The sequence below is a fragment of the Falco punctatus genome (assembly GCF_963210335.1).
Source record: "Falco punctatus genome assembly, chromosome: 12".
NCBI lineage: Eukaryota > Metazoa > Chordata > Aves > Falconiformes > Falconidae > Falco > Falco punctatus.
The window spans coordinates 6,933,825-6,961,025 of record NC_137592.1 but is presented as its reverse complement, the minus strand read 5'-3'; the positions used below and the strand labels follow the sequence as shown (position 1 = coordinate 6,961,025).

The 27,201-nt window shown below is 38.2% G+C and overlaps 1 protein-coding gene across 4 annotated transcripts in view; it reads right to left on the bottom strand.

Moving 5' to 3' along the window:
- The window catches only part of PLCB4 (phospholipase C beta 4), a 234,272-nt gene that overhangs the window by 76,961 nt on the left and 130,110 nt on the right, over positions 1 to 27,201 (bottom strand). For 3 of the 4 annotated variants that reach the window (XM_080407726.1, XM_080407725.1, XM_080407728.1), the window contains 6 exons: positions 16,924 to 17,024; positions 12,709 to 12,789; positions 12,345 to 12,404; positions 10,991 to 11,134; positions 2,359 to 2,438; positions 1,765 to 1,818 (listed from right to left, as the gene is read on the bottom strand). In XM_080407726.1, coding sequence (XP_080263852.1) covers positions 1,765 to 1,818; positions 2,359 to 2,438; positions 10,991 to 11,134; positions 12,345 to 12,404; positions 12,709 to 12,789; positions 16,924 to 17,007 — 503 coding nt within the window. In that variant the 5' untranslated portion in view covers positions 17,008 to 17,024. Of the gene's footprint in view, positions 1 to 1,764; positions 1,819 to 2,358; positions 2,439 to 10,990; positions 11,135 to 12,344; positions 12,405 to 12,708; positions 12,790 to 16,923; positions 17,025 to 23,969; positions 24,085 to 27,201 lie in introns of all 4 variants that reach the window. The other variant, XM_080407727.1, reaches the window with a different exon arrangement.

Genomic DNA, 27,201 nt, shown 5'->3' with positions numbered 1-27,201 from the left:
GAAAGCAATGAAGTCCCCCACATCCCAGGCTGCCCAGTGCTGAGACACCTGAAGGCCATTTCCCACTTCATGGTAAGTAGCTGTTGCTAGGTCAGGCTGATCTCATGATCTTGCCATCCTCCTTCAGGGCTCTGATTCACCCTCTTTTCCAATGCAGATCTACAGAGCAGACTGATTTCCCCCCCCCCCTTCATTCACCTTCCTCCTCTACAACTTTCCTCCAGCCTGTCACTGACATCTCTCCTACCACGTGATACATCCTTTCAGCTTCCCGAATGACCCCCAAAAAGTTGCTACATTTCACCCACACCAACACAGCATTCCTTTGAGCATCCAGATGTAAAGAAGATTCAGCACAGCATGGAAGATTAGATCCCTTACAATTTAGTAAGCAAACCACTTTTGCAATAAATTTAGCTGCTAGAGACCAATTTATGTCAACCTGGAAATAGCGCAAATCTGAATTTGAAGATTTAATACACTGGAAGCAGTGGAATGGACTCTCTTCAGCAATATGCAGGCTTATCTGCATACGCAAATGAGTGTGCTGTAGCACAACGGACAGAATTTATGCCTCACTAAATGCGAGATAAAATACTTCAAGGCAGAAGCAGTTTCAGACAAGCTAGCACGCTATAAATTCATACTGAGGAATAAAGCTCTATGTTCAAGCACAGGCATAAAGCTCTAGAGTCTTGAAAATTAATTTGCCCCTGTAGTATTGTGCCCTCATCATTACCCTTTGGATTTGGGCACAGAAGGTGCCTTATGGCAGTTTAGTTCAAGTTTGAGAAATAAGCAGGGGCTTGGCCATGTGAAAGCTGAAAGATTAATACACTGAAACAGCCTTAACACTGTTGAGGTGTCACTCGAGTCATGAAACTAAAGAAACCTGGGAGGCAGCATGGCAGGCCCTTCGTCTTTTTGCAGATTCTATAGATGCAAAATCCTCCCTTTCACCATCGGAAAAAAAAATTGTTCTGTGAGGCTTATCTTACAAAGTCCTTCTTCTTGCTCCCTTCTATGAGATACTATTTATGAAAAAACAGCATGCCCCAAAAGTGTGGTTTTCAAATACTGCATAAAAAGGAAAGAGGCTCAATGTATTACCAAAAATTAATTTCTAGAGCAGGAGCGGGGGAGATTTACTGCCTAGCCAGACAGGACTGAAAATCAGTTAACCTGTAATAGTTAACAGCTGTGCAGAAAAAACTGCACCATTCTAGCTTTTCTGTTACTGACAACAACACACACAATGATTCATTTACTGTGTGGAAAAAGCCAAATATTATTCTGGGGATTCCTATAAAAGCAGAAGTATTTTTGGCAGAGCTATATCTGTCTCTTTTACAAAGAACTACATTTTAAAATGTACCTTTTTGTCCTCTACTTAGCTGGCCTGCAAGCTCTTATGGTTCTTTTGGTAAGTATTTTATAAAGTTTTACAACTGAAAAACCCATCCCAGAGTTTGAGGAGTTTTAAGCTGAGAAAACTGATGCTTTTAGCTCTAAGTGAGTTTGAAAACAATTACAAGCACTCCTATCTTCATTACAATGGACTAAGGAAAAACTTACTAGGCTGATAAGAAGTCCTGCCTAGTTTACCAAGGAAGTAAGGAACTCAGCTATGTCTAGTTCTGTACTTATTTTTTATGTATGTATTGGTAATAAAATTTATATTACATTTTATTATTAATCCACATAATTTTATTAATATTATACAACCAGTACCTGATAAAAATTGGAACTCCCAATTGTGCTTACCTCCGAACTGGAATTTTCCCATTTGTGTTTGTTAGAAAGGCCAGCTTCATCCAGCTGAAATTAAGAATGAAATATTTTTAAAATACTATTTATTAAAATTGGGATCTAGACACTTCTATTTAGCTTAAGATTATTGCCATGTCTGTGAAATGAGTACAAAGAAATGTTCTGTAATAAAAACATTTTTCTGGAACCTTTTAGACAGAGCACTTTAACTGTAAAAGCAAAAAGCAGCCCAAAAGAATCAGTGTATCAATTAACGCAACTGTGCAGACAAGACATACTCATGGGGTTTTGTCTGCATATGCAACAACGAAAGAACAAACCAGATGATAATTAAAACATACAATATCAATAAAGCAAATGAAGAGTTATAAATTCTCGTGTAATTTCTCCTGGGCAGGTGCCAGATACAAACCTGAGTCCTCTTCTGGTCAAAAGGAAAGAATAACTCTAAACTAATTTAACACCATTTTCTTTATTACACTGTTTCATGATTGCAAATGTTGAACTATGAAAAACAATTTTTTTTTAATTCCAAGACGGAAAATAGGACAGTAAAATAAAGGAAAAAAGGAGGAAAAAGTAACTTACTGTTTCTTGAGACATGTCATTGGACTGACATTGTTAGCTCTAAAGTTATGTATGATGGATCCAAGCCCTTCTACCCATCGCTGAAAAACATGAAAATACAGAAATACCAAATTAGGAAAAACTAAGGAGGGAAAAATAGAAAAGTTTGTCTTGGGGGAAGGCTCTTCTTCCTTGCAGCTGTGGATAACATTAATAACCTGAGTTGAGGAAAAAACCTGCCGACTTCACAGCCTGTAAGACCACAGAAAAGTCCAGCCACATTTTTCCCATTACTATTTCATCCTCCACTAAACAAAGTGATTGTTTTCCATTCTTCCAAGTACTACCTGTAGCATCAGCGGTGATATTAAAAGTTTATTGCCAGCAAAGGCAAGTGGTCCATTGGTTGATTTAGTAAGCCTTCTATTTATAGTCTGTATAAACATATGCCTCCCTTTCAGCTGCAGCTGGCAATATTAGCTATTACTAAGCAACATTATACAATGTGCTGACATCTTTAACTGGTCCAGTTTTTTAAAAGGAATGAAACAAAATAATAAGGTTGAGCAAACCACAGGGAGGCACAACTGTTCTGTGACACCGACCTCATCTAACACCCCGTTACATATTCAAGTCCTTCTTGCTTTCATCCTTAAAAAGCAAAACATTCCAGTAATCATTGGGAAGATTTTCAGCCAAAAGCACCATTACAGAACTTAAGTAATTCCTTTTTATGGATCTATTTTTCTATTATAGTTTGCACCTAGACTTTGCAGTAACATATAGAAGAAGCTTAAGGATTAGGCCCTAACATGAACACTCACTGATTTCAGCAAGAATCCTGGCAGGATAAAGCTATAGGAAGAGAAAAAAATGACAGCACTACAAGCCAAGTTCAATCTCAAATACGCCATTGTAATGCTAGGATTACTTAACAGATACACTGGTGGAACTGAGACAGCATTTGGTCCGCTGCTTAACATTAACCGTATGAATAAAGAAGCTTCTTGCTTCTGGCCAGATTTGTGTGTGTAGCTTGAACTGACTTATGCAGGATCCAGAATTTGACACTTATAAATAGATGGAGATGAGTATATTTTTCTTTTCATGAATGAGTGTTGTACATCTGCAAAACAGATTTAAAAAAATCATCATTTATATAGGAGGAATATTAATGTCTTTGGAAAATGGCATGTTGTAAACTTCAGGTAGAAAATCCCTTTGGGCTAAAGCAAGGTCTAAGGTGTCAATTCAGCAGACAAACACACTTCAGCAGACCCTTGTACTCATGACTCATTACAAGCATGTCACAAACTTTTTAAAACAAGAAATTGTTAATCAGGCAGTCTTAAAAATGGACCGCAAATGTATTTTGCTTTAGGAAAAGTAACCATTTATTAAGACATTTATTAATCATCAAATCATAGAATGGTTTGGGTTGGAAGGGACCTTAAAGATCACCTAGTTACAGTCCCCCTGCCACAGGCAGCCACAGCTTCTCTGGGCAGCCTGTGCCAGTGCCTCGCCACTCTCACAGTAAAGAATTTCTTCCTAATATCTAATATAAATCTACACTTGTTCAGCTTAAAGCTGTCACCCCTTGTCCTATTGCTACATACCCCTTGTCAAAAGTCCCTCTCCAGCTTTCCTGAGGGTCCCTTCAGGTACTGGAAGCTGCTGTAAGGTCTCCCCGGACCCTTCTCCAGGCTGAGACACCCCGACTCTCTCGACCTGTCTTCATAGGGGAGAAGCTCCAGCTCTGATCATCTTTGTGGCCATCCTCTGGACTCCTGATATTTAACTATTTTTAAAAAAATATAAATCTTTAATTCTTCTATATATTTATTTTTAATTATTTTGTGCTTGAGAATAAACCAGTAACAGTCTGCCCTCCTACTTCTGTTTTTCCAGCTGCATGAATAAGATGACTCAGTCACAGTATGGATGTACTGCCTAGGAACTTTAAGAAAGCAAGGTTCATGGGGAGAGATAATGTTATTTATTAGAACCGATACACCTGGAAGCCACTGACAGACTCAGGGAACACTTACCTTTTCCTACAAATGTTCCCTCACTCAAGATGACATTGCAATACTGCTTATGATAAACTCAGGATAAATGCCTGAACAAGCCTTACATGTATTTCAACCTCCTAGAACTGTCAAAATTCAGCTCTCATCAACTATCTACTTTTTTTGTGTGGCTTGTCTCGGTTTGTTGGTTGGGTGTTTTTTTAAACAGTGAAATGTAACATTACTGCTGTATTTACACTGTCATAGCTATTCAAAAATTTATCCTCATATGACCTGGATTAGCCTGTGGTCCCTTAACAGCTCCTCAGTCTTTCACCTTTCAACACTGACCCACACAGCATAATGGCATATGCACTGCAAACAAAAGAACTTGCAAAACTAAATTATGAAAAATGCATGCTGTGATTAAACTTCAGTCTTTCAAAACTCCCATTTTTTTTCCACTAAGAAATGGCATTGGTGCAGTACTGGCAATGTCACCATTTCAACAGGAAAAAAAACCCAGAGATACATTCTGATTTGAAAGCAATGGATTACAACTACACCAGATATAACAAAATCTAACATTTAGAAGGTTACCCAGCACTTGGTTCTGAAGTTACTTCTGTACATCAAGAACAGCTGCCAAAAAGGAATACTACTAGGAGAAAAACAAATATAGAGAGATTCAATACACTAACCACCTATCAAATAATTTCTTTGCAGGAGTTATCCTGATGACTCCCACTTTAGAGGATTCTCTAATCTTTTTTCAATGATAATGCCCTTTCCTGATAGAGATGTCAAACCAGGAACTGCATTCTCTTACATGAACAGAGCACAGAACTACTGCCAAACACTGATAAGCCACAAAAGCATCACATCTCTGCTGGCATCAAGCAAGGGTCTAAGACCTAAGAGTCTCTGTCCACCTATGTCCACCATCTTTACTTTGGCATGATGTCCCCTGTTCCACACCACACAGCTGCACTACAGTGCAGCATCTGGCCGCCTGTACTTCAGTTTGGGGCTAAAATAGTTCCTGAAGCTTTTCATCAGATATTCCCCATGATTACCAGCTGGCCCAAACTAACTACAAATAAGAGGGTTGAGGGAAAAAAAAAATATGGTTTTGGACTGTGAACACACTATATAGAAGCAAAATGTCATAAAATGAAAAAAAATTCCTTACCCACAGTTAAATATTCAGGATCAATGCAATACATTCAATCTCTTTGTCCTTCTGAGCCAGAATAATCTCCAAATTATTTTTTTATGACAACTATCTTCATAATCACTGTTAAGGCACTGTGATCCAGTGCATTGATACTCACAAAATATCCAGAGCATGAACACTCTGACAAGTGTCAAGCTGGCAATATATGCTTTCCTGACAACAAACCATTCCCAGATTTAATGTACACTTGTCTGATGACCTTGTGGAAGGGATGTAAGAACAGCTCAGAATTTTCTCAGCTACATGCTATGAAGAATACAGCAGCAGCCTTGCTTGTATGCTATGACAGTACTTATTTTACAGACGAAGCTGAAAGGCCTGGAAACCAATGTAAGTAAACAGGGATAAAGATTCTCAATTCTCTCATTTTGTGCTCAGCATATCCAAATCACTGCCTCTCCAAAGAATAAATATCCTGTAACAAAATGACATTCTGAAATGAAGTAGATAGGAAACACTTCATTTGGGTCTTAGAGAAACTAGAGCTACAAAGTATTTTTGATAGAAATACAGGATAGATTTGATTCTTAATGATGCTAGTGCTAAATAGTTTCTGATTTTCAAAATAGGGTTCAGTGCCTTTAAATCTGTCAATATAACTCCTGAATGGCTCCCCATATACCAAAAATTATTCCAGATTCATATAAAAAAGGTATCTGGGCCCTGCTATCTTATCATAGAGAAACAATAATAAAGACTAGTACACCTTAAACACAGACCATTAGACTGACACAAGAGGCCAAAATCTAAGTACACTGCAGGCTGGAATAAGCTGATTGTGTTGTTTTTCCTCTAACAAGACCCAACATTGTCAAATATCTCTATAAGGAGAAGGTACAAGAAAAACTGATGGAAGAAGTACTCTTAGCTTTTGCTGTAGTACTCAAATGCTTCTGAGGCATTCAGAGACCTTGTTTTAGCTAGGGTTCATCAATGAAACACATGCAGCAGTGGCAGGACACACCGGTAAGTTTGGTCTCTCAGCTCTCTTTTAGCCATCACTGTTTCATTTAGGAGGGTTAAAAAGGGTACAGATCGTGAAAGGCTAAAAATCACTGTAACCTACAGCTCATGAAATTCTGGATAAGTTCATCCATGGCTTATTTACAGATAAGGTCACTATCATCCAGACCTCGAGATTTTACCTTCACTATTTCAGTGCAGCCTCTCCACAGTTGCACGCTACTTAATCCAAGCACTGGGCAGCTGTCAGAGTCAAGGGCTTGGTAGCTTGAAGGTTCAGGACATATGCGGAGAACAGAACTACATTTCTCAGCTCTTACCAAGACAAACATGCCCTGGCAGGGTTCCCTGGTACTCTGCCCTGACCCAGCGGTGCTGTGACCAGCAGATGTCCCCCTTAACGCAGATGTCGCAGAAGTGATTTCTGTTGTATGAAAATTACCTCTAACGAAAGACAGCAAGAGCAAGGAGACCAGACTAGTGACAGCATAAAACCTATCCCCTACTGACCAACTGCAGCACAAGTTTACAGGATATTGCTGTGAAAATTCTGTTACAAAGATAAAAGGGAATCCCAACGTTCAAGTATTTTATTTATTTATTTATTTATGAGGCTCACATAAACACTCTGTAGTGGGAGTTGCCTGATGTGTGCAGACAGCTACCACTCTTCAGCAAAGCTTTCCATGCCAGAATGACTTTTCCACCATTACAGGGTTCTACTCGGAAAGTGGCTGGAAAACTCACTTTGGCTGCTTTTGTATACAAACTGAGACAAACATAGTGGAGCTTTACACAGTGAAATCGACCTCCTGGCTATGGAGAACTGAAGGGATTAAGTTTTCAATTTACTGATAATTCCACAGTGGCATAGTGAAAAAAACCATGAAAAAGCAGAAAAGCAAGCACACTGAAATCACATACACTTAACTGCAAGCTGGGTAGGATATGAAGATTTCTGTAGAGAACATGGTATTACATACTTGGCATAGGGCTACCTGAACATGAAAGCAGTGGTCATATATTTAAGACAAGTCATAGTTTAGAAATGTTTATCACGTAGACTACGAGACATAAGCCATATATTAACATAACGGGACAGAGAGAACAGCAGCAGACTTCTAGAGTTCTAGCATGTTCTGCAGGTTTCTTAAAAAGTTTTGCTTTGCATGACCAAAACAAACCAAACCTATGGGAAAACAGAACTTTTCTGTAATGTGACTATGGGATATTCCTGCAGGAATCTTCTGCTACCTCCTAGTTGCCCTCCTAGCAATGTGATTTGTGCAAATATTAAATATCTTGTTTCATGGTAAAAAAATTAGGGTCATCTGAAACAGAACTTTTTTGTAAGTCAAAAAGAGCCATATTGTAGAAACAGCAACAAATTGCTCCATCAGTGATGTATTTTAACCAAATTGAAATTTTGAAATGAAAAACACTATTGCAACTGAAAAACTGAGTTTAATAATGTCAAAACGAAATGCTTTCTACTGCAGTCTTCTTCAACACCATAACATTACTAGCTGTGTGATAAAGCTTGCATTTCACCTTCATGCTGTTTGTCAGCATATGAGTAATACAACGTTTTGGCACATGCGATTCATTCTGGTGCCTCACAGGTTATCCATCAAGATGTGATTCATTGTCTCAGTAACACAGCTGTAGAAAATACCTTATTTCAAATCCAGCTATGGCAGTGTAAAAGGTCACCCCACTCTCCTCCTCATCCTGTCTCCCATCTCCCCTGTGGCTGCTCCCATCCCTACCTACTGCCAGAGGAATGGTGTGCATCAGCACTTCCTGGACCCAGGTTATCCTAAACACTGCTGTGAGCCTTGCCACTAAACAGGCAACATGAGCTTAATGCTATAGCCCTTCCGTGAAGTGAGTTAGGAGTGTTCACATGAAGTCCTCTGCCAGCAGGGCAGTTGGAACAGTAGTTTCTGGCAGAAGGGCAAAAACTATCAGGTGGAGAGATGGTCCTTCCCAACAGCACAGCTGGACTTGGGAAAGAACAACTGTCAGGACAAATTTAACCCTGATAGGCAGTAATATTAAAGAATGTAAAAAGAGCTGACTTGATTTACATTCATCTTTTAAGTTAAATTCCTTAATGCATTGCCAAAGTGGATGAGCAAAGCAGGCAAGTCCAGATTTTGGGCTGCTGAACTACAACAGCTTTATTGGACTTATACCAGCTTTGGGTAGGCAGCCTACATACCACGAGCTAAGGCCTTACATCAGTGCTACACCACTTCTGCACTAAGAAAATTCACTCCCAAATACTGGCTTTTCAAATATCCTAGATTGAAGAAAGCAGATTATCAGATTACTAGGTTACAGAATGTCCATCTGGGAAGTAAAAAAGAAAAAATATACACATAGGATCACACATCTAATATGTGTGTGTGTGTGTGTGTGTGCGCGCACGCGCATGTTTTAATTTTAGCTCACAGTAATTTATATAACCTGACTTAATCAGGATTCCAAACATGAAATTTAAAATTCCACCTTTTACAGTCACTCTCTACTACCACAGTGGAGTTGCTTTAGGAGTGGAGCATGACAGCTGCTTGCAATCAGAGACAGTACACCCTATTTTGTGGTTGTTTTGTTTTAAGAGTGGAAACAAAACCCAATTACCTAGCTGAAACCACCAATAAAATTTAAGTAGATAGAATGTAAATACCAGAGTTGGAGCTTGGAGACAAGTGGAGCAATAATAAACATACTCTTGTTGTTGGAACAGTTATACTTGGAGCTCAGCGATGACTTGGCTGGACCTGCTGAGCACATCACCACAAGAGGCAGAGGAATATGGAGCTGCCCAAGTGCAGGGATGATGACAGATCACAGCAGACAGCCTGCAATGAGCCCTGCCTGGAGGGGAGGGCTCATCACTGCCCACGGCAGGCAGTAGCTCTGCACATGCCCACCTGCCACAGTTGTGGCACCCCCGAGGGACTGCGCCCACACTCTGCCACCCTGTCCTAGAGGGGCCTGGCATAATCTACTTCCCACTGATACCACTCCTTACATGGGTAGCCTGGAGAAGTCAGGAAATTGCGTTCATCTTCTCTTTGGCATGGTTACTCAGTTCCATTATAACCCAGCCTTCAGTGAGTAGCAATTACTTCTTTTCCAATTGTAAATTGTTACCTATGGAAGCAGAATACCTTTTTGCTCTCTTTATGGGTAGAAAGGTTCTGGGCTTTTGTATTTGGGTCTGTCACTGAATTCTGTTGTTTGAAAGTATCCCAACCAGGTGCCAACCAATCCTGACCTTGGTTTATCTGAGGAAGGGACAAAAGTTCTACAGCAAGTAATGCTCACCTTCCTCAGGGCAAACGGGGGTGGGGAGGGGAGGGGTGGATAGCAGAAATCAGTACAGATAAATCCCTTGCACTTACATGGGCTGCTTCAGCTACAATCATTGCCTCTTTTTCTCCAAGCTCTCACATTTGTCATTTCACAAGGGGGGCTTACTTTTGGACATGTATTAAATCAAGGCCTATTTTAAACTGCAGTTAGTAGATGTATGGCTACTTAATGCCATGCAAAGACTCACTTCTTCAAGAGGAGATTTAAAGGAGGGGATTTAGCAGGTGTTTGTAATTGATCACTATTCCATGTTTATCACACAGGCAAAACAGATTACAATACACTGCAAGTACATACAATCAGAAAAACAAAACGTGTAGAATCTCTGGATCTAAGCTAATAGCATACTATCAGTACTTGGGATCAAGTTTCTCAAACAGTTTACAGCAGATAGATTGAGTACCAGGCCTTGGTGGAGCCACAGAATTTACATTGTGAACTGCAATCTTAAGCTCTCAGGAAAGGTGACGTGTTAAAAAGCACCATTGTTTTCTTAAGAATGTTCCATGTCAACAGGAAACAGCAAAGAACCTGGGCACGCTGAAATTCCCTTAACTGTAGCAATTTTCTTTCCTGCTTTTGTCTTTTCAAATAATATTAACCACACAATACTATTAGGTTATCAACAAACAAAATTTTGGAGGGCTGAGCTCCACCCACAAGGAAAATGAAAGTAATTGCACTTCCCTTCAGCATCCCTGTGTGTTACAGATCCACTGCATAATCATCACATGGTCTGCTGTGCAAGCCCCACACAGAGACACTGAACAGCTGAGGGAATGCTCTGTTCTATATTTAATGGTCTCGGTGTCTACTTTTGATAAATCACCAAGCACACAGAGACTGATAAAGTCACTATTTCCTTTCACCATGGCACACAGACACATTACACAATGCTTCAAATGGATGTCTGCTGCCCTTTTGTAAAGTGTGGCAGCAGACATAAGGAGGTATTTGAGTCAGCCAAGCAGGCTGACTTACTAAGGAAAAACAATCGAGTACTGCTGAGAAGCTTTTTTTTTTTTTAACTCCCACGCACTGTTTAATTGTGAAATACCTTGGCTATTTCTGTGTTTTCCGCTACCATGAAAGTGAAGCTGATGTTCACCAGATCTGTGCCACTGCAAACACACACTATTCGTCCTTCCAACTCATTTTCTGATTTTCCAACAGCCTCAAGTGCAGTTAGTATTTTGGGATCCTGTTGAACAGAATAAATAACTCATTACATTTGCAATACTTCTGTTATGCAATGCACTATGGTAAAGATGTGTTTCTATCTCCATATACATTAGCACCTTTAAGCCTTTGCCAATCATCTTAAATGATGCTTTCACTTAGATTTATTGTGTGTAAACCCTAAATACAATATGTAGCAACAAGTAGGAACACAATTGTGAGAACTCAGGAATAAATGAAGTATTCTAAATACATTTTAGAAAGTTAAATTAAAAATTTAGACTGGAAATAGAGAAACAGTATTAACCTCTACATAAATTATTCCAATCTAGCTAGGCCCATAGTTACTGAGAGTTATGATCTGTGTGACTTTTTGGCTGTTTCCCAGACATGACATACAAGCTGGTATCTCTGCTGAAGGTCAAGGGCTATATATTTAATGGGCATAAAGAGTAAATTACCTATGTAAAGACAGAGGTGAAGTCTGACACACATTGGTATGTTTGTCAGCCCAAGAAGCATGGGGTTGTCTGTACCACTACTTCTCATGCCCCTTCTCTAACAGGGAAACATTTTAGTCTATGAATTCCCAAGAGAGTTATCTACAGTCAACACAGAAACACTTAACACATGAAAGTGGAAATGCAGACATGTCAAAAGATATCTTGCTTCATCACAAATCTTCTAAAGTAAAGGCCAAGGCCTGGAGGAGGGAGGCCCACAACTCATTTCAGCAAATTCTACATATTCCTTCTGAAGAATACCACTGACAATATTTCCGTAATTTTGGGTTTATCCAGAACTCCTAGCTAGTACTAGTGATATTCTTCAAAATGGCAGATAGTGACCAGCTGCCCTCTCTGACCATCTAACTGTATAAAGAGGGATGCAAACAAAACTATGTTTTATGTCAATGGAAAATGGACTAAACTAAGCATAACAACCCACTGCTACAAAATAAGTGAAAACTGATACATGTTCTCAATGTCTATTGTTCATCTTTCACTGCATCCTGAAAGCTGAACACTGTACTACATCAGAAAGACCAGATAACAGAACCTTCCCACTGCAATCACACCAAATTACTTGACTTTAGACCTTACAGTTTTAGACTGTGATTGCAAAATAAAAGCTGTGTTGCTGGTATTTTTTAAACAAATGAACTTTATCCTGCATTTCACCTTCAGTTTAAATATTCTTTGTTTAAATAAAGAGTGTAAACTATAGAGTACCTTTGGTACAGCTCCAAAACGAACACTGTTGATCAGGGAGCATTCTAATACCTGTCCTTCCTGAAACGGCAAAAAAAAGGTGTAAGTTCAAAGGTCTGTTGATACATGGCTCCATTAGGTACTGCAGCAAAACAAACAATTAATCTTATTTGCAAACACTTACATTAACGTTAAACAGTATATTTCCCTTTTATATCAGTTAATTCCCTCTTAAATACTTCACTTCCGTCAGTTCTAAAATAATAGGACTAAGGCTATCTTTGTAAATAAATTAACACAGTATTTTAGATTTTTAAAAACTAGCCAGAATATAAACCAAGTGCAAGAATATCTAATATATACTGCTGACATAACTGTACTATACCTTTCCTTCACTTTTCCAGCTCAGAAAAAAGCCAAATTCATCCACTTGGAAGAGACAGTTGCTTTCAAAGACAAAAGATTCCTATATAAAAGAAAATACAGACCATTATTTTAGTCGGTTTGACAAATGTCATAAATTTATTTATTGTTCAAAAATAAAAGACTGCTACCTTTCTCCCCAAATACCTTCTCCTGGAGAATTTGTTATTCCCAAAGCAATCAGAAATGAGGGAGGCAGGCTTTTAAAAAATGATCATTTTTAACAATTGTCTTTTTGCTGCCACTTGAGACACTGGGAGGCACTTAATTAATATTTTCCTACTTCTTTGCAAGTATGAAAATTTGTTGTGTTTAATAAAAGCAGTGATTCTTACCTAACAAAAACCCTAATGAAATGGAACTTAAAAAAAACCCACAACAAAACAAAACAAAAAACCACACTGAAAACGAAATGCTTCCAAACTACATAAAGGCTAAAAATACATGATTTGCCAATACTACCGTCAGGATCAAATGACCACAGTTCATTTTAACATTCAGAATTTTGGAAGCATATTTCTGTTAGACTGTGACAGTATGCATGCTGCAAGCATTTTGTAGCAAGAGTGTCTGGCAAGTAGAGATTGACAGATATTGATTTGTAGAGAAATCAAGAAAGAATTGCATACCTAAGAGACTAGACAAGGCAAAAAATCAGATTAGCTGAATTAAAAAAGAAATTTCCTCCACACACCTCCAGCCTCAATTAACACACCATAAGTTAAGCTAAAATGCAAGATAACGCTGTGCAGAATCAATCAGTTCTTAAAGAAAAAAATGAATCCAGGACTTCCTGACTTCCTTAATTGAAAACCAAAAAGCACATGTGCAGGCTACAGCACTGCTTACTGTTTCAGACATCGGGACTTTGCTCTATGTTAAAGACTGAGGTACCTTTCTGAAATGCCATGTCATCTCCTGTACATACAGCAAGGGCAGCAAGTACGTGAATATACACAGCTGTTTTCAGAGTCTTGCATACAGAATAGTTTGAATTTAGGTAGCAAACCCAGGCACAAACTCCAATGCTTTCAATCTCTGGGGCACACCTAAGTCAGTAAGTCTATCCAGGACAGTTCATTCTCACTGGGTTACTCTGAGGCAGCCCCCCAGCCTGACCTGGGATGCAGGACATCTGGAGGCAGCCACAGGTGCCTTTCTGGCCTCTGCCATGGATCAAGGGTATCAGGTGAGCTAAGGAATGGTCACATTCCAGTCAGGTCTTATCCTGACTTGACACTGGGCATGAAGGCAAGCAAGTTCCTGCAACCACAGCAGGGTAACGTCCTTGAACCCTCCTAGATGGGCACAGCCAAGAGGGATATGCTGTGTTTGGGATAATTGCTCCTTTTCCCTGGTTGCATTAATTATCGAATGGTGTCTACCACTTCTGGACTCTAATTTACAACCTCTAACAAGATTTACAGGTTTTAAGGACTGACAAACTGCAGTTTTCCATCCAAGTAGCAAACAAGTATGTTAATGTTACAGGCACGGGAACTCAGACAGAAAGCATAAAGTTGCTATAGCTAAGTCTAAGCTGATACCACTACATACGAGTTTTCAGCATGCACTGCTCTACCTAGCCTTTTTCACCATAACTTCTGTTTTCCTGCCTTCACCCTAGCACTCGTCCCTCATGAAACCTACTTCTTGCCAGACACATCACATTTACTGGTTTTACAGCCCGTGGAGTCCTGTTTCATATAAAAATGCAGCTAGATATCAATCCAAACGAGTGTCTCTTGCATTTCACAGAAAGATTACTCACACAATAAAAGGCAGGCAATATTTTGTCATTTATTTTGTCCCCATGTATCAAAAAGTTCTTGATATACCAAAGAAGTTGTTTTCACAAAGGTGTTAATGTAAACTGTACCTTTTCATCACCTGCATAAAATCAAGTTGATATTCCACCCCAGCCCTGACTCTACTCATCAAATTAACATTTCTGCAATTTGTCATCTTGTATGGTAAACCCCCCCACACCTACCATCAGACCACGTAGATGCAACATGACCAGGAAGATTCCTCATCATGTCTGACTTTTATTTCCCATATTATTGAGATAACCCTGTTCTAGACTTTTTCAGCAGTCAAAACATGTATAATGCTTGGCCTAAAATATATTTCCGTAATTTTGTAATCCTTCTGGTTAAGATATACCTGTATATGCAAAAGATTAATCAAGACATTGCTCCACATAACGATGACTCAGATTTTTCTAGCAACTCAGTGAAATGTGGGCACATAAAAGACCTCTCATGCTACATGACAGCTGTTCCGTCACCCAGACCCTGTACCAGGATTTCTGAGCCCCAGTCCTGCATTGACCTGCTGCATAACCTTAGTTCACTTACCATTTCTCTTTTCCCAAGATGACCTTTCTGTTAGGGTAGAGAATTAAGTACAGCATTTCCATGAAAATTGATGCCTAGATCTGAAACATTTTTCTTGAAAATTGCAAGCCCTATAGTATAGGGATTGGATCTTGCTATGTTTGCATAGCATGTCTAAAAAAAAATGGTCTCTCTCTAGGGTAGGCTATCTAGTTACTACCACAACACAAATAATAGCTTATGTGTATCATACATCTGGTATCAAACAGCCACACCATCAAGTGCTGTTTATAGGCTACAGATCTTAACTTCTGAGTCACTGGGTTTTTTTCACAGCCCTTGAAGATTCCTGTAAAATTGCAGATAAAGTGTACAGTTAGCTACATAAGTGAAAGCCCTTTAATGTTTCAGAACAGTTGCCTTCAAGAAGACAAACCAGGATTCCAACTGGACCATAGCAAATCTGGACTGAACTGTAGCAAAACTCACAGAAAGCAATGCAGCTAGAGAATGTGACATGGATGGACAAACATTTTGCTCCACAGGTGGCAAGTAGTAGCACCCTTTCTACAGGGTTTTGGAAGGCAGCAAATGCAGCCGTAAGGAGCAAGACTACAGTGCTACCATCTCACCCCACGTCTGCCCAGCATTACCTAGTCTCGCACAGGTGCCTGCTGGGTACACCGACCCACCGTGCAGAAGTATTACTTTTTGAGATGCCTCATTCTCCCTATCACTACACCAAGGACTCAGGTGCCTCACTGAGCATTCTTGATCTCACACCAAAATTTAAAGCACTTAAACTCTTTTCTGTATCTGCACATTCTCTGTTGCTCATCTGAAGTGCAAGAGAGTAACCACGGGGCCATACTCTCTTCACTTGGATCCTTACACGCTGAGTTTCTGGATCAATATTTGCTGAAAAAAAAGAGTTTTATGAACCTCCTTTCTAAGGAATTCAGTGTCCACTAGTATCATCTTAGTTTATTTGTCCCCAAAACTAAAAATACAGTGTAAAACAACTACCCCTATCTTGGCAGGCCTCATGAAAACAAATACCTTTTACTCATGTTTCAAAAGATAAGAGGAAAATACTAATATCCCTGAAGGTATTTACTGAGATACCTTCACATTTAAGAGATTTCCTGTCCTAACAAGATTAAAAATACACCTTGATAACATTATTCTCATTGGCATATCAACACTGAGTGTAAGGTAAAGGTCTCAGCACTTTATTTTGGCCGTTTAAAATGTCCTGGTTTCCATTCCTTTAATAAATCTGGATTAAAGCACAGCTGGACATGGGATCATAGTAATCATATTTCAGATAGAGTACAGGTTGATTTTCTAAAGCAGATAAAACCACTCCAAATCTCAAATTATGTATTTGAATCAAAATATAAATATTTTGTGTTTTCTTACTTTCCCTTGTGGATGCATGCCCTCAGTTTATACATTTAAAAAAAAAAAAAAAAGGTATATTCCCCTCCCTCCTTTTGATAGATGTACAAAAATTAGAAAGATTCACTTCATTCAGTAACGTGCTTTCTGAATTTGCAAAGAAGAGAGCTTTATGCACATTACAGATATTTTGATCCAAAGCTCCCTTTCTCTTCCTCAGGGCTTATTTCAATTCAGAGGGATTAAATATATTTTAAAGTTGTTTCTTTCAAAACAAAAATCTGTATAGCAATGAAGCATGTTGGTATTCCCCCCCCCCCCCATTTCTGGAGTTATTTGAAAGTTTATTTGTGTACAACAAAAGCAAAACATGAAACAGTCTGTGACATCTACATATTTAGAAGAGAATAGCAAATGAAATGCAACTGGCCTCTTACCTCTTCATATCTATCAAACACAGCTCCATCTTGCATAAAAGAGGGAACTGGCTTCTGCCAGTTAAATTCATAAGGCTTTGCCATTATTATAGAAGAAAAACCTGCAATGGAATAAAAAAAGCAGAGTTCAATTACTGTCTTTTAAAAGTATTTCAAAGTCTAAGCAGGAGAATAGGTGACTTCTAGCTTTTCCTTTCACACAGAGGTAGTAAGAAGTCACAGCGTGTTTCCAAATTAAGAGTTTTCCTCATAAGAGTATTTTTATTTCATAACTTGAAAATGAAAAATACTTGTAAAAATATGTGCTGCTCTTAATTATTTGGAAAAAAACCCACCACTTGCACTGTAACATTGCTTTAGCTTAAATATGTGCCACATCACTTCTAGAGTATAATGAGGCTGGGATTTAACACAGCCCTAGATGACACACAATAGCACAACCTTTAATATACAAGAATGCATTTTTTTCGCAGGAAAACATCAGATCCTAACAGCAAGTTTTGGGTTTGTTAACATTCTAAATTATAAACTACACAGGCAAAACACATTTTTCCTCTATGTTTTTTATTTCAAAATCCATTTATATTAAATAAAGTCCCAGGTATTTTCAGTGGTATTTTATACCTAACTCAAGATATGGATAACATATAGGTCAAAAATTCATAGGGAAAAAATTGTTTAGGGATATAGAGCATTAAATAAAATTTGCTAGTAGTATTGTGCATTTCTGCAAGTTTAATAATGTGAACAAAACTATTAATTTAGAATCTAATCCAGAAGTCATAACACAAACCTTACAATAAAGACTATCAAATTATTCAGTTTCCTTTCCAACACCTTGGTGCCTTCTAGGTTATAATGCTTTACAACAGAAAATTTGCCAACTACATACTCTGAAATACTGAAGTTCATTTTATCTGAAGTAAAGTGCATCTGCATTCTTCCTGCTTACTAATGACATCTAGGAGACATAGCATCTTGGCTACTCCTTTATGCACTGAACCAGAAAGTCTTGCACGAGAGGGAATAATACACTTGGCAGCAGCAAGGAAAGACTGATTTAAAGATGTGAAACGGTATTTGAGGATGAATATAGCACATGGTCACAAGAATACGACCTCGCACACTACCTAACCCTGTTTTTGTCTACATGCCCTAGCCCTTCTCTGACAACATTCACCTACTGTTGACTGTCTCTAGCAGCACAATACAGGGCTAAGTGTAACCAGTACAGTTTTTACTCCATTGCAATGCAAGCACCCAGCCAAAGCAAAGTTTTTCTAAGTGAGAAGAATAAAAATTCAAGGGGGAGCATTACAGTGTAATCTGTGCTATGCAAACCATCTAGCGTTTGTGTATGTCAAAACTATGAATTGCAGACTAAAATATTAAAAATTAGGTAACAATGCTTCCACAATGTTCTTAGAAACATCTACTTTGACTGAATTTTCAACTCAGAACAGATGCAAGTGTTTAAAAAAAAAAATAATCAAGAATTTTGTAGTATCTTCCTGTCTTGTTTTCATTCATATCAAAAATGTTCTAACAAGAAAAAGAACAAGAGCAAAATAACTCAGAAGATACCATTAAAGGACTCTGTCCAACACTGGCTTTCAGAACAGTTACTTTTGAGATTTCTACCAAAATATATCCTTACTACTACTAAAAAAAAAAAAAAAAAGAGAGAGGAAAAAAAAAAAGGCAAAACACATGTTAATGCTACCTATCTCTATCTCCTGCCCTTTTTTGGTCATTGATACAGGAATATCAAAAATATGTATCATATTTCCAAAGCCTTAGGAATAAGACAAAAGAATTCATTCTCCATAACTATCAAAAGCACAATTCGGCAGTTTTATACCCACATGTGTGTCCCCCCCCCACACCCCCAACAAAGACATGCTTTGAACAAAATAGGCAACAAGAAACTAAGGCCAAGAAGTGATCAGCTACGTTAAGAATCTTCCCAAAAGCCCCTTGTGCAGCCCTGTGCTGCCAAATTATTGAATTTGTATTATTTTTTTAAATGCATGCATTATTTCAGGGTCTCTTCCAGTTCAGATCAGCACAGAGCTGCTTTTTCCTCATCCCACAGTGGAAACTCATAATAGGACAGTCATCCCATTGCAGTAGCACGATGGCCTCTTGTATATACACTCACAGACTCCATACAGTACCTCAGTATAGTCACACCACCTTGAAAACTTACTGCCTGTTCTTAGGGCAAAGCTACATTTAGAGAAATACAGCTTCAGAAAGCTGTTTCCTGACTTTGCAGGCTTTGTTAACAGCAAAGTTGAAACCAGAACCAACAAAACCCCATGCTACACAACAAATCCTCAAAGGTCTTGGAAAGACAGCCCTTGGATTTAAAGGCACTTAAAACATACACACCTGCAGTGATAAACACTCCATTTTTATGGCATATTGACCATTCCTTTATCTGTTTAAATTACTTTTACTATCAGAATGTTCCCAAGAAGAAAAGTTATTTCAAATACAACAGGTAGTTCATGCAGCAAATACAAGCTGCCAGCATGTGAAGTCCTTCTGGGAAAAGCAGATGCACTTTCTGCTAAGACATAAGAAATGTGATGACACTTTTAAGACTGTGAAGAATACTCTTCCACAGTTCCCAGCCTGTATACTTGGCCTTTACCCTTTTTCACTGACACTGAACCCCACCCCCACCCCCCCAGATTTTAAAACCTACAAGCTCTGCAACTACTCTGAGCTCCTGTATAAGACACTTCATAACATTCTGTCCAGCATCCGGCACTCTGAGTCTTGGATGTGAAGAGTGCTTGAACAGACCCCGTATGTTTCAGAAAGACTAACTAATTACCTTAGCACTACAAACATGCACTTTTGTTACCAATTTGAACTTATCCTGAGTTCATCAACCAGTCACAGAAATAGAGCTCTATAAAAATCCCTCCTCCTATGCAGATACTTTCCCCTTGTCTGGGTACTCACACAGTACAATCAAGTTGTCTCCTTACTTCATTGTTGATAAAATGCATTGATTAAACTCTTCAGTTTCTGCTGCAATGCACATTTTTCAAATCTTGGAGTCATTGTAAGCCCCCTCCACTTTTCCAGCTACCTTTCTCAAGTCAGGGGTCTTGGACTAGGATGCAGTAGCCAGCACAGCTTTGTACTGCAAACCAGAACTACAGCCTTTCTTCTTATTTGCATAACCTTGGATTTAACTGCAAGAAAACACGCTTGATTGCTCATAATTTATCAAGCAATCAAGCCCTGTCTCAGGGACGCAAGCTCATTGTTATTTACCATCTTACCAATATCTAGCTCTGCTCGCTCACAGGTCAATACTGTTTACAGATGAACTGACACAGATGAAGTGTGAGGGAAAGATGGCTTGAGTACACGTAGCAAGGAATCAGAGGAATTGTAACAAGTAATATTTTTAAGCCATATGTTTTAGCAGCTCTGCAAAAGGTGAAGAAATTTCCCTCTGCCTTTAGAAAAGCTCTTTTCAGTCTCTCACATTTCTTACACTCCTCTCAAAAATCCATTCTTCCATAACCTGTTAACTTTTAAGATCACCAAAATAAAATACAAAATATTCCCCTGTCACTCCATGTACCTCTGTTAATCTTCATCAATTTTTAAGCAGTTCAAAGAAAGTAAAAAAGAAAACCAACCTCCACCCACCAAACCAGAACAAACGTAATGTTCTAACAACGGTATAGTTCCAAAGATATACACGCATATACCCTCACTATGATAAGAATCAAGAACAAGCCTCTAAATAAATTTAGTAACAATGAAATATGTGAAGATTCAACTGGGAGAGATATAAGATTTAGGACCTAAATTTAAAGACAGTAAAATTTTGATTTTGAAACTTTTAAGCAGCCTTTAAAAATTAGAATGAAAATCTTCTCACTGATTCAAGGTTCTTAAAGCATAAAAAATGCCTCCAAAAACATACCGTTCACAAAAGCAGAAACAACACATAAAATACACATCAGGACTTAATTAATAACCACAGAGAAGTAGGTGAAGTCTTTCAGCTATAGTGGTTGAATGCATTTTGAGCTATCTCCCTTTCTTTCAACACTGATTTATTACTGAAGACATGATTTAGATCACACACACACACAAAAAAAAAAGGCACTTTTTGATTCACCTGGAGTACCCAAAGAGTGAGGACATAAAATTAACCATATCCAGAATAGCGTTATTTAACACAGAAGTCTTCCTCTTTTATAAGCTTAGCTGTACTAAGCTAAACCTGGGGCATGGGGGGTGGATGGACTATAAATACTGGGGGTTTTTGATTCTTTGACCAGAAGGACAAGGTGTGGCTGAACAGGAGGAGGAAAGGATTCTGTTAATACAAAGCAGACAAATGTTTGGGAAAAGAGGTGATATTCTAAACTAACCCACAGGGCTGGCTAGCGTGATGGATAGGATACTCCTTGGATCCCACAAACATCCTGTCAACGTTGAGACACTGTTGGAAAGGACAGCAGTATTCCTTAGAGCTAATCCCCCCCATCTGAAACACAGTAACTCACAGTTTCCGCAGTCTACTTAGGCCTGAATATTACTAACAATACTTGTAATTTTTTAATTTATTTTTTTTTAGTAATTATTATTTTTGCCTCTGGAATGAATTGCTATTTGCTGAGTGAAAAGCAAGGAGGCTTCACACTGTGTTTGCCATTTCATCACTTACCTCTTCAAACCTAAAACTGAACCAGTTACTGTCTGCATGGGTTTCAAGGGTGAAGTATGAAGTACCCACAGAACACTATGCTGAGTTCAGCATCTTGCCTAGGCATATAATTTTTTCTTACAGATACAAGGAAGCAATCTAAAAAAGAAATAATAACACATGTATTTCCCACTCTTTCCCCCCTTTAAGTACATATATCCTTTAGCATCACTCCTCATCAGTAAACAAGATTCTTCAAAACAAAAGACAACCAGACCTACATCAGACTTCTGGGGTTTTATGGAGTTCACTGCAGTACAGAACATCCACCTCCAGTGTTCTGGATTACAGTGAGAAACTAGTGGTCCAAGGCTAAATAGGCAGCGCAACACTGAAATTCTTATAAAAATGCTCCCTTCATTATTCTAACAAAGCTCTGAAGTACCTTCATATTCAAATAGTACAATTGTTTCTAGAGATTTACAGGAAGAAAATACAGATCTTCATCTGTTTAGTCCTCAGCATCAAATTTATTTTGTTGTAAACGCGTATGCATAAAAAATAAGGGTGAGAGCCACACTGCTGGATTTCTGCAGTATCCACACTATACTGTGAAACAACTCCAGGATTTCACAGCTCTCCGGGCTCTTCCATGGTCAAATTTTGTTGTGCCTTTTTTTTTTTTCTTTTTTCTTTTTGCTTTTCTTTCTTAAAATGAGTGGGTTTTCACCAGGTTATTTTAAAACACGTTATTCTCACAGCTAACACAAGCAACTTAAAACAGTTGTCCCAAAAAGGTCCAGAAGCAACAAAAGACATACAACAGAGCTCAGGCGCCTGAACATGTATTGTCTAGTAATGGTCTCAATTTCCATTCTGTCTAATTTTCCATTTTGTTTGAATTGTTGGAATGCACTGGCATGCAGGGGCAGCTAAGAGGTTAGACCAAAACAAGCAGCAGCCTGTAGTTAACTAACTAACTTCTTCAGCATTTCACACAAGTTCAGTGAGGCTGCCCACTGCAGAGCTCTGCTTCAGGCTAAGAAATGAGTGTCTCTGCAGCTGACAGCAGAAAACAATAGCTTACGCCATAGCTCTGAAAACGAGACAGTCCTACCTTAAGATACAAACTGCGGTTCAGTCCTCACCTCTGATGACAACCATTATCTTTAGCAAGCAGAATTTCTAGGACAGACCATAGGACTCAAACATGACCTCCCCGGTTCCTTAGATGTTTTTTTGTCCTAAGCCCTTCCTAGTTTGTCAGTACCTACAGTGTTTCCCAGACTTCTCACTCATTCTAAAACACTCATCATCTGCCAGAAGTGCTTACTGCCCATCCTTCTTTGCTGGGGGTGGAGGATGGGGGGGTGGGGGCATTCCTTTTTCTGATGAGTGATAGTTAACAAGACATGCTGGGTAGGTAAACAAACTTATTCTGGTACATTGACAATAGTATAAGACTATGTTCTGACAATTAAAAATATATTTTAATCAAGCCATTAGGGAAAGCTTCTCAGTCAGGTGATTCACTCAGGTCTAAATCCTCAAAAACTCCTAAATTAATTGACTTGGTGGGAGCCTGCCTAACAGGGACCAAGGCAAAAAAATGGAGTACACATCAGTTTGGCTTACTCAGCGCAGACCAACAACTTAACTCTGCGTATACACACAAACCTCAGAAACAATATATCTTAAAACAAGTGTTTACAGTAGCATCAGGAGTATTTCAGAAAAAAGATTTCCAAATTCTCTAAGAGAACGGACTTCCATAGAAATCACTATAATTTCAAAGTTCATTAATTCTCAGAAATAGATATGATACAACAGACATTAAACATTCAATAAATTTGATGCAAGAAAATACTATTTCTTGTATAATTTCTTACATTGTACAGAAAAAATAAAAAGCCTTGATTATGGTCATAATGTTAAAAGACAACTTGATTAGATTAATACTAACACAGAATCAGCAGAAAAATCCAACACAAGAAATGCTAATATCTAATGGAGAAACAACCAAATTCCCCTCAAAAAATAGAAAACAAACTAGTATCAGTAACAACAAAATAATCTTTGTCACCTGCTCAAATGCTAATCCTACTGGTTGCCTCTTTCATCAACGAAGCAGAATCTGAACATAAATGAAGGACCTTTCTTTCCACTCTATTAAGAAGCTTAAATTCGATGTCATGAATAGCACTCCACTGAAAAGCAGAAAGATAATTAACCCGTCTTACCCTCAGAACAAATACTTGTAGTCCCAAAAAGGCTAATTATTTCTACGCTCAGCAGCAACACAAAATCACTGAAGCAGATTTTCCCTTTTGAAATGATCACCCAAGTCATCTGGACTCACCACATAGTTTCTCATAGAACAGGGATCAGTCCTTGGGTGTCACCATCATAAACTAATGCTATCAACTTCACTTGCTGATCAAAATGAGCCTTTAGATAGGTGCCACTTGAAATGCCTGGAAAACCAAAAGCAACTTGGCAATTTCAACAGCAAAGTATTAAAATCAAAAGGTAAGTTTTTACTCATAGGCCACAAGGAAACTCCTACAGGAATTGCAGAAGCTCACCTATACGCACTCCTAGAAGTATGATTTGAACAGTAAAGCAAAGTGCAGAGCTATCGTAACTGGAAGTTAGTAAAAATTTCAGTGTTAAAAAAAGTAATGAACCATACACACAAAACTATAAACTTTACTGAATAAGTTATTTTTATTATTGTTCTTCTGTTCTGGTGTTCACATTTTCAATTTGGTAACAGTAAAGGCAAAAGACAGGCAAGGGGAAAGGAACAAATCTTCCCAAGGGATGATTTCAGGAGGGGATGTGCTCATAACTGTCAATTGTAAAGAGAATTTAGCAATCTTACTCATTAAAAGAGACAATAAATGAGAATTTTATTTTACTTGTATTATTCAATATCCATGTAATGGTAACTTCTTGCTTTTGACCTGTCAAGTGACCTTCATTTCATAACATGAACATATGATGAAAATCCTTTACTTAGAACTTTCCCTGTTTTGTTGCATTCCAATAATACACAATAACCACATATAAAGTGGTCTAAAATGTGGAAGGCACTACAGTTTCACCTTTAGTTAAGCAGAAGTGTTAGACATGTTCAAGACTTATTTTTAGTATAAAGTCAAGCACCCTATTTCCTGGAAGCCATCTCCTCCCAGGTAGTAATACAGAACAAACTGGACTTTGATGAAAGCAATGGTTTGTGTAATAGTTGTGTAAGATCTTTTCTGAATTGCTATAGCATGTGATGTATGTATATAATGTATCCTGATTTAACCAGCAGTGACTTTTGTTAAGTTTAATTACTTCACTCTACAGCTTTCAATTAAAGAAAATTGTTAAAACAAAGGCTGCTTCATGTAATAATAACAATGAAAAAACACTCACAAATACATAGCATTTTAAAAATACCTCAAGTATTTTCTGAATTACTGAAGCTCAAATTCTCCTTTACAGTCTTGTAAAGTCTGACACCTTGTATAATTATAGCAATGAGCCCTAAAGGAAAGGGACTTGTCAGATTTGCTAAAAAAACCCATTCTTCAATATGCTCTGAGCAATAAATTCTGTACTTGATTTCTACTGTTGTTTAATCTGTAGCTGACAGATAACACATCTTTTAAGTCAGTGAGTAGTGTGTCTCCCTTTTAGGAACACATGTACAAAGTGTTTGTATTAATTATTTAATTAAAATCAGGAGCGAGTTTGACATTTAGAACTCTTTTTAAGGCTTAGTACTCTAAAAGACCTCAAGCAGAAGTGATTCCTGTACTTCAATGTGATAGGAAGGCAAAAAAAGATGTTTGAAATTAAAATCCTAAGAACTCTGGTGGAGTACAGATAAACACCAAATAACCTTAAGTGAGCATCGTTCCTGTTACAAATGCAAGAGTTAGGGCATCCTAGGACACACAACTGCAAAATTCTAAGACCAAATTATTAACTACAAATATCATAGAAAAGGCAACACGAACTACCAAACCAGATAAATATCAGCACTCTTTCATTTTAAAGTGCAAGTAAAAGTTTTGGAAATAACACAAGCTAGTACCTCAAACAAAAATAAAACAAACTACAAATGTCAGCTGCTCCTTAACCAGGTCCTGAGAACACAGTTGTCTTTTTCCAAACAATGACACAGACTCAGACCTTGTATTAATAAAAGGTAATGAAAGGTCAAGATCATATTTTAGTAATAACTTCTAAATCTCTGTGTGTTCAAAATAATCCCTTCTATGGTCACATACTTTAGTTCAAACTTTAATAAAATTTTGACATGACTTAATACGAGTTTGCTCAAAATACACAGATATTTTAGAAACTAATAAGCTGTAAGGAACATAGATGTTACTCCAAAATCTAGAATTAGGAAAGTGACATTATAAATTGTAGTGTTCCATTCTAACTGGTTTTCTAGAAGATTTCTGAAAAAACAGGAGTGAGCCACATTGCTGGCTTAAAATTTCAGACAAAGCTAAGGTGATCTTTGGCAATTGTTCCAGTGGTTTAAACAGCATTATCATCAAAAAGCTGCGTTTGTTATTTTGAAGTTGGGAGTATGTTAAAAGTAGGTATTTGCTGAAAGTTTAAATTCATTACAAATTTCTTGATACCCTGGATACAGCCTACAACTACAGTCACCATAAAAACACACAGGGTTTTCATACTTTTACGTGAGATTGTCATTGTGCAATTTAACCCATGGCACTGGTCAGAAATTTTTTCTATCCTAAAAGTCATAACGCCGTTCAGATTTCATCTCAGCACCCACTTTACACCCTAGAGATTGCAGGTTTTTCATCCCCTGCTTTAAACAAGAGACGATAATACGGAATGAAAATCAAGAAACATAGACCTAGTATCTGTAGTCGATCAGTACACTCCTTCTTTGCACCAGATAACCTTTTTTTCTTGTTTCCATCAGCCTTTACTTCCTCTGTTATCCTGCTTACTCACATGTTGGCTCATGCCCTGAATCAAGTCTCAGCTAGGAAGTAGGGGAATGCAGGCACGGCATTATCAGCTGTTTGGAATGGAAATTATCCACCACCCTTCTGATCACACAGCCCCAGTAGCTGCAGTAAATCCAAGTCCTGGGTAGCAGAGATTTGTAGACGCAGCTTTTCTTCCTTCCTCAGTTCTGTGATACAACTCGAGTTCAAGTATGAGCAGCAGCAAAGCAGCCATACCCTGCCCTAGCTAATGCGTGGCTGGAGCAGACAGCAGCTCCCTCAGGGTTTTATGTTGGTTGGTTTAATTTTATTTTTCTGCCAAGACTTCATGTTCAAATCACAGAAAGAAATATAAAGAAACAGAACATACTGATTGTCTTTAATGAAGGCTCTTTCTCTGATTCCTCCCAGACAGTATCAGGCAAAGAAACACGTGTGGTGCTCCTGGTGCGCACTTCAACATCACTGAGCAAAAAGCAGATCTATGAATCAGGATGACATTTAACAAATGAGGGCAAAATAATTATAAACTGCCTGGCCTAAACATTGTCGTATAGGCTCAACTTGTTTATTTCCCTCACTCCCAAATGTTCTACCTGT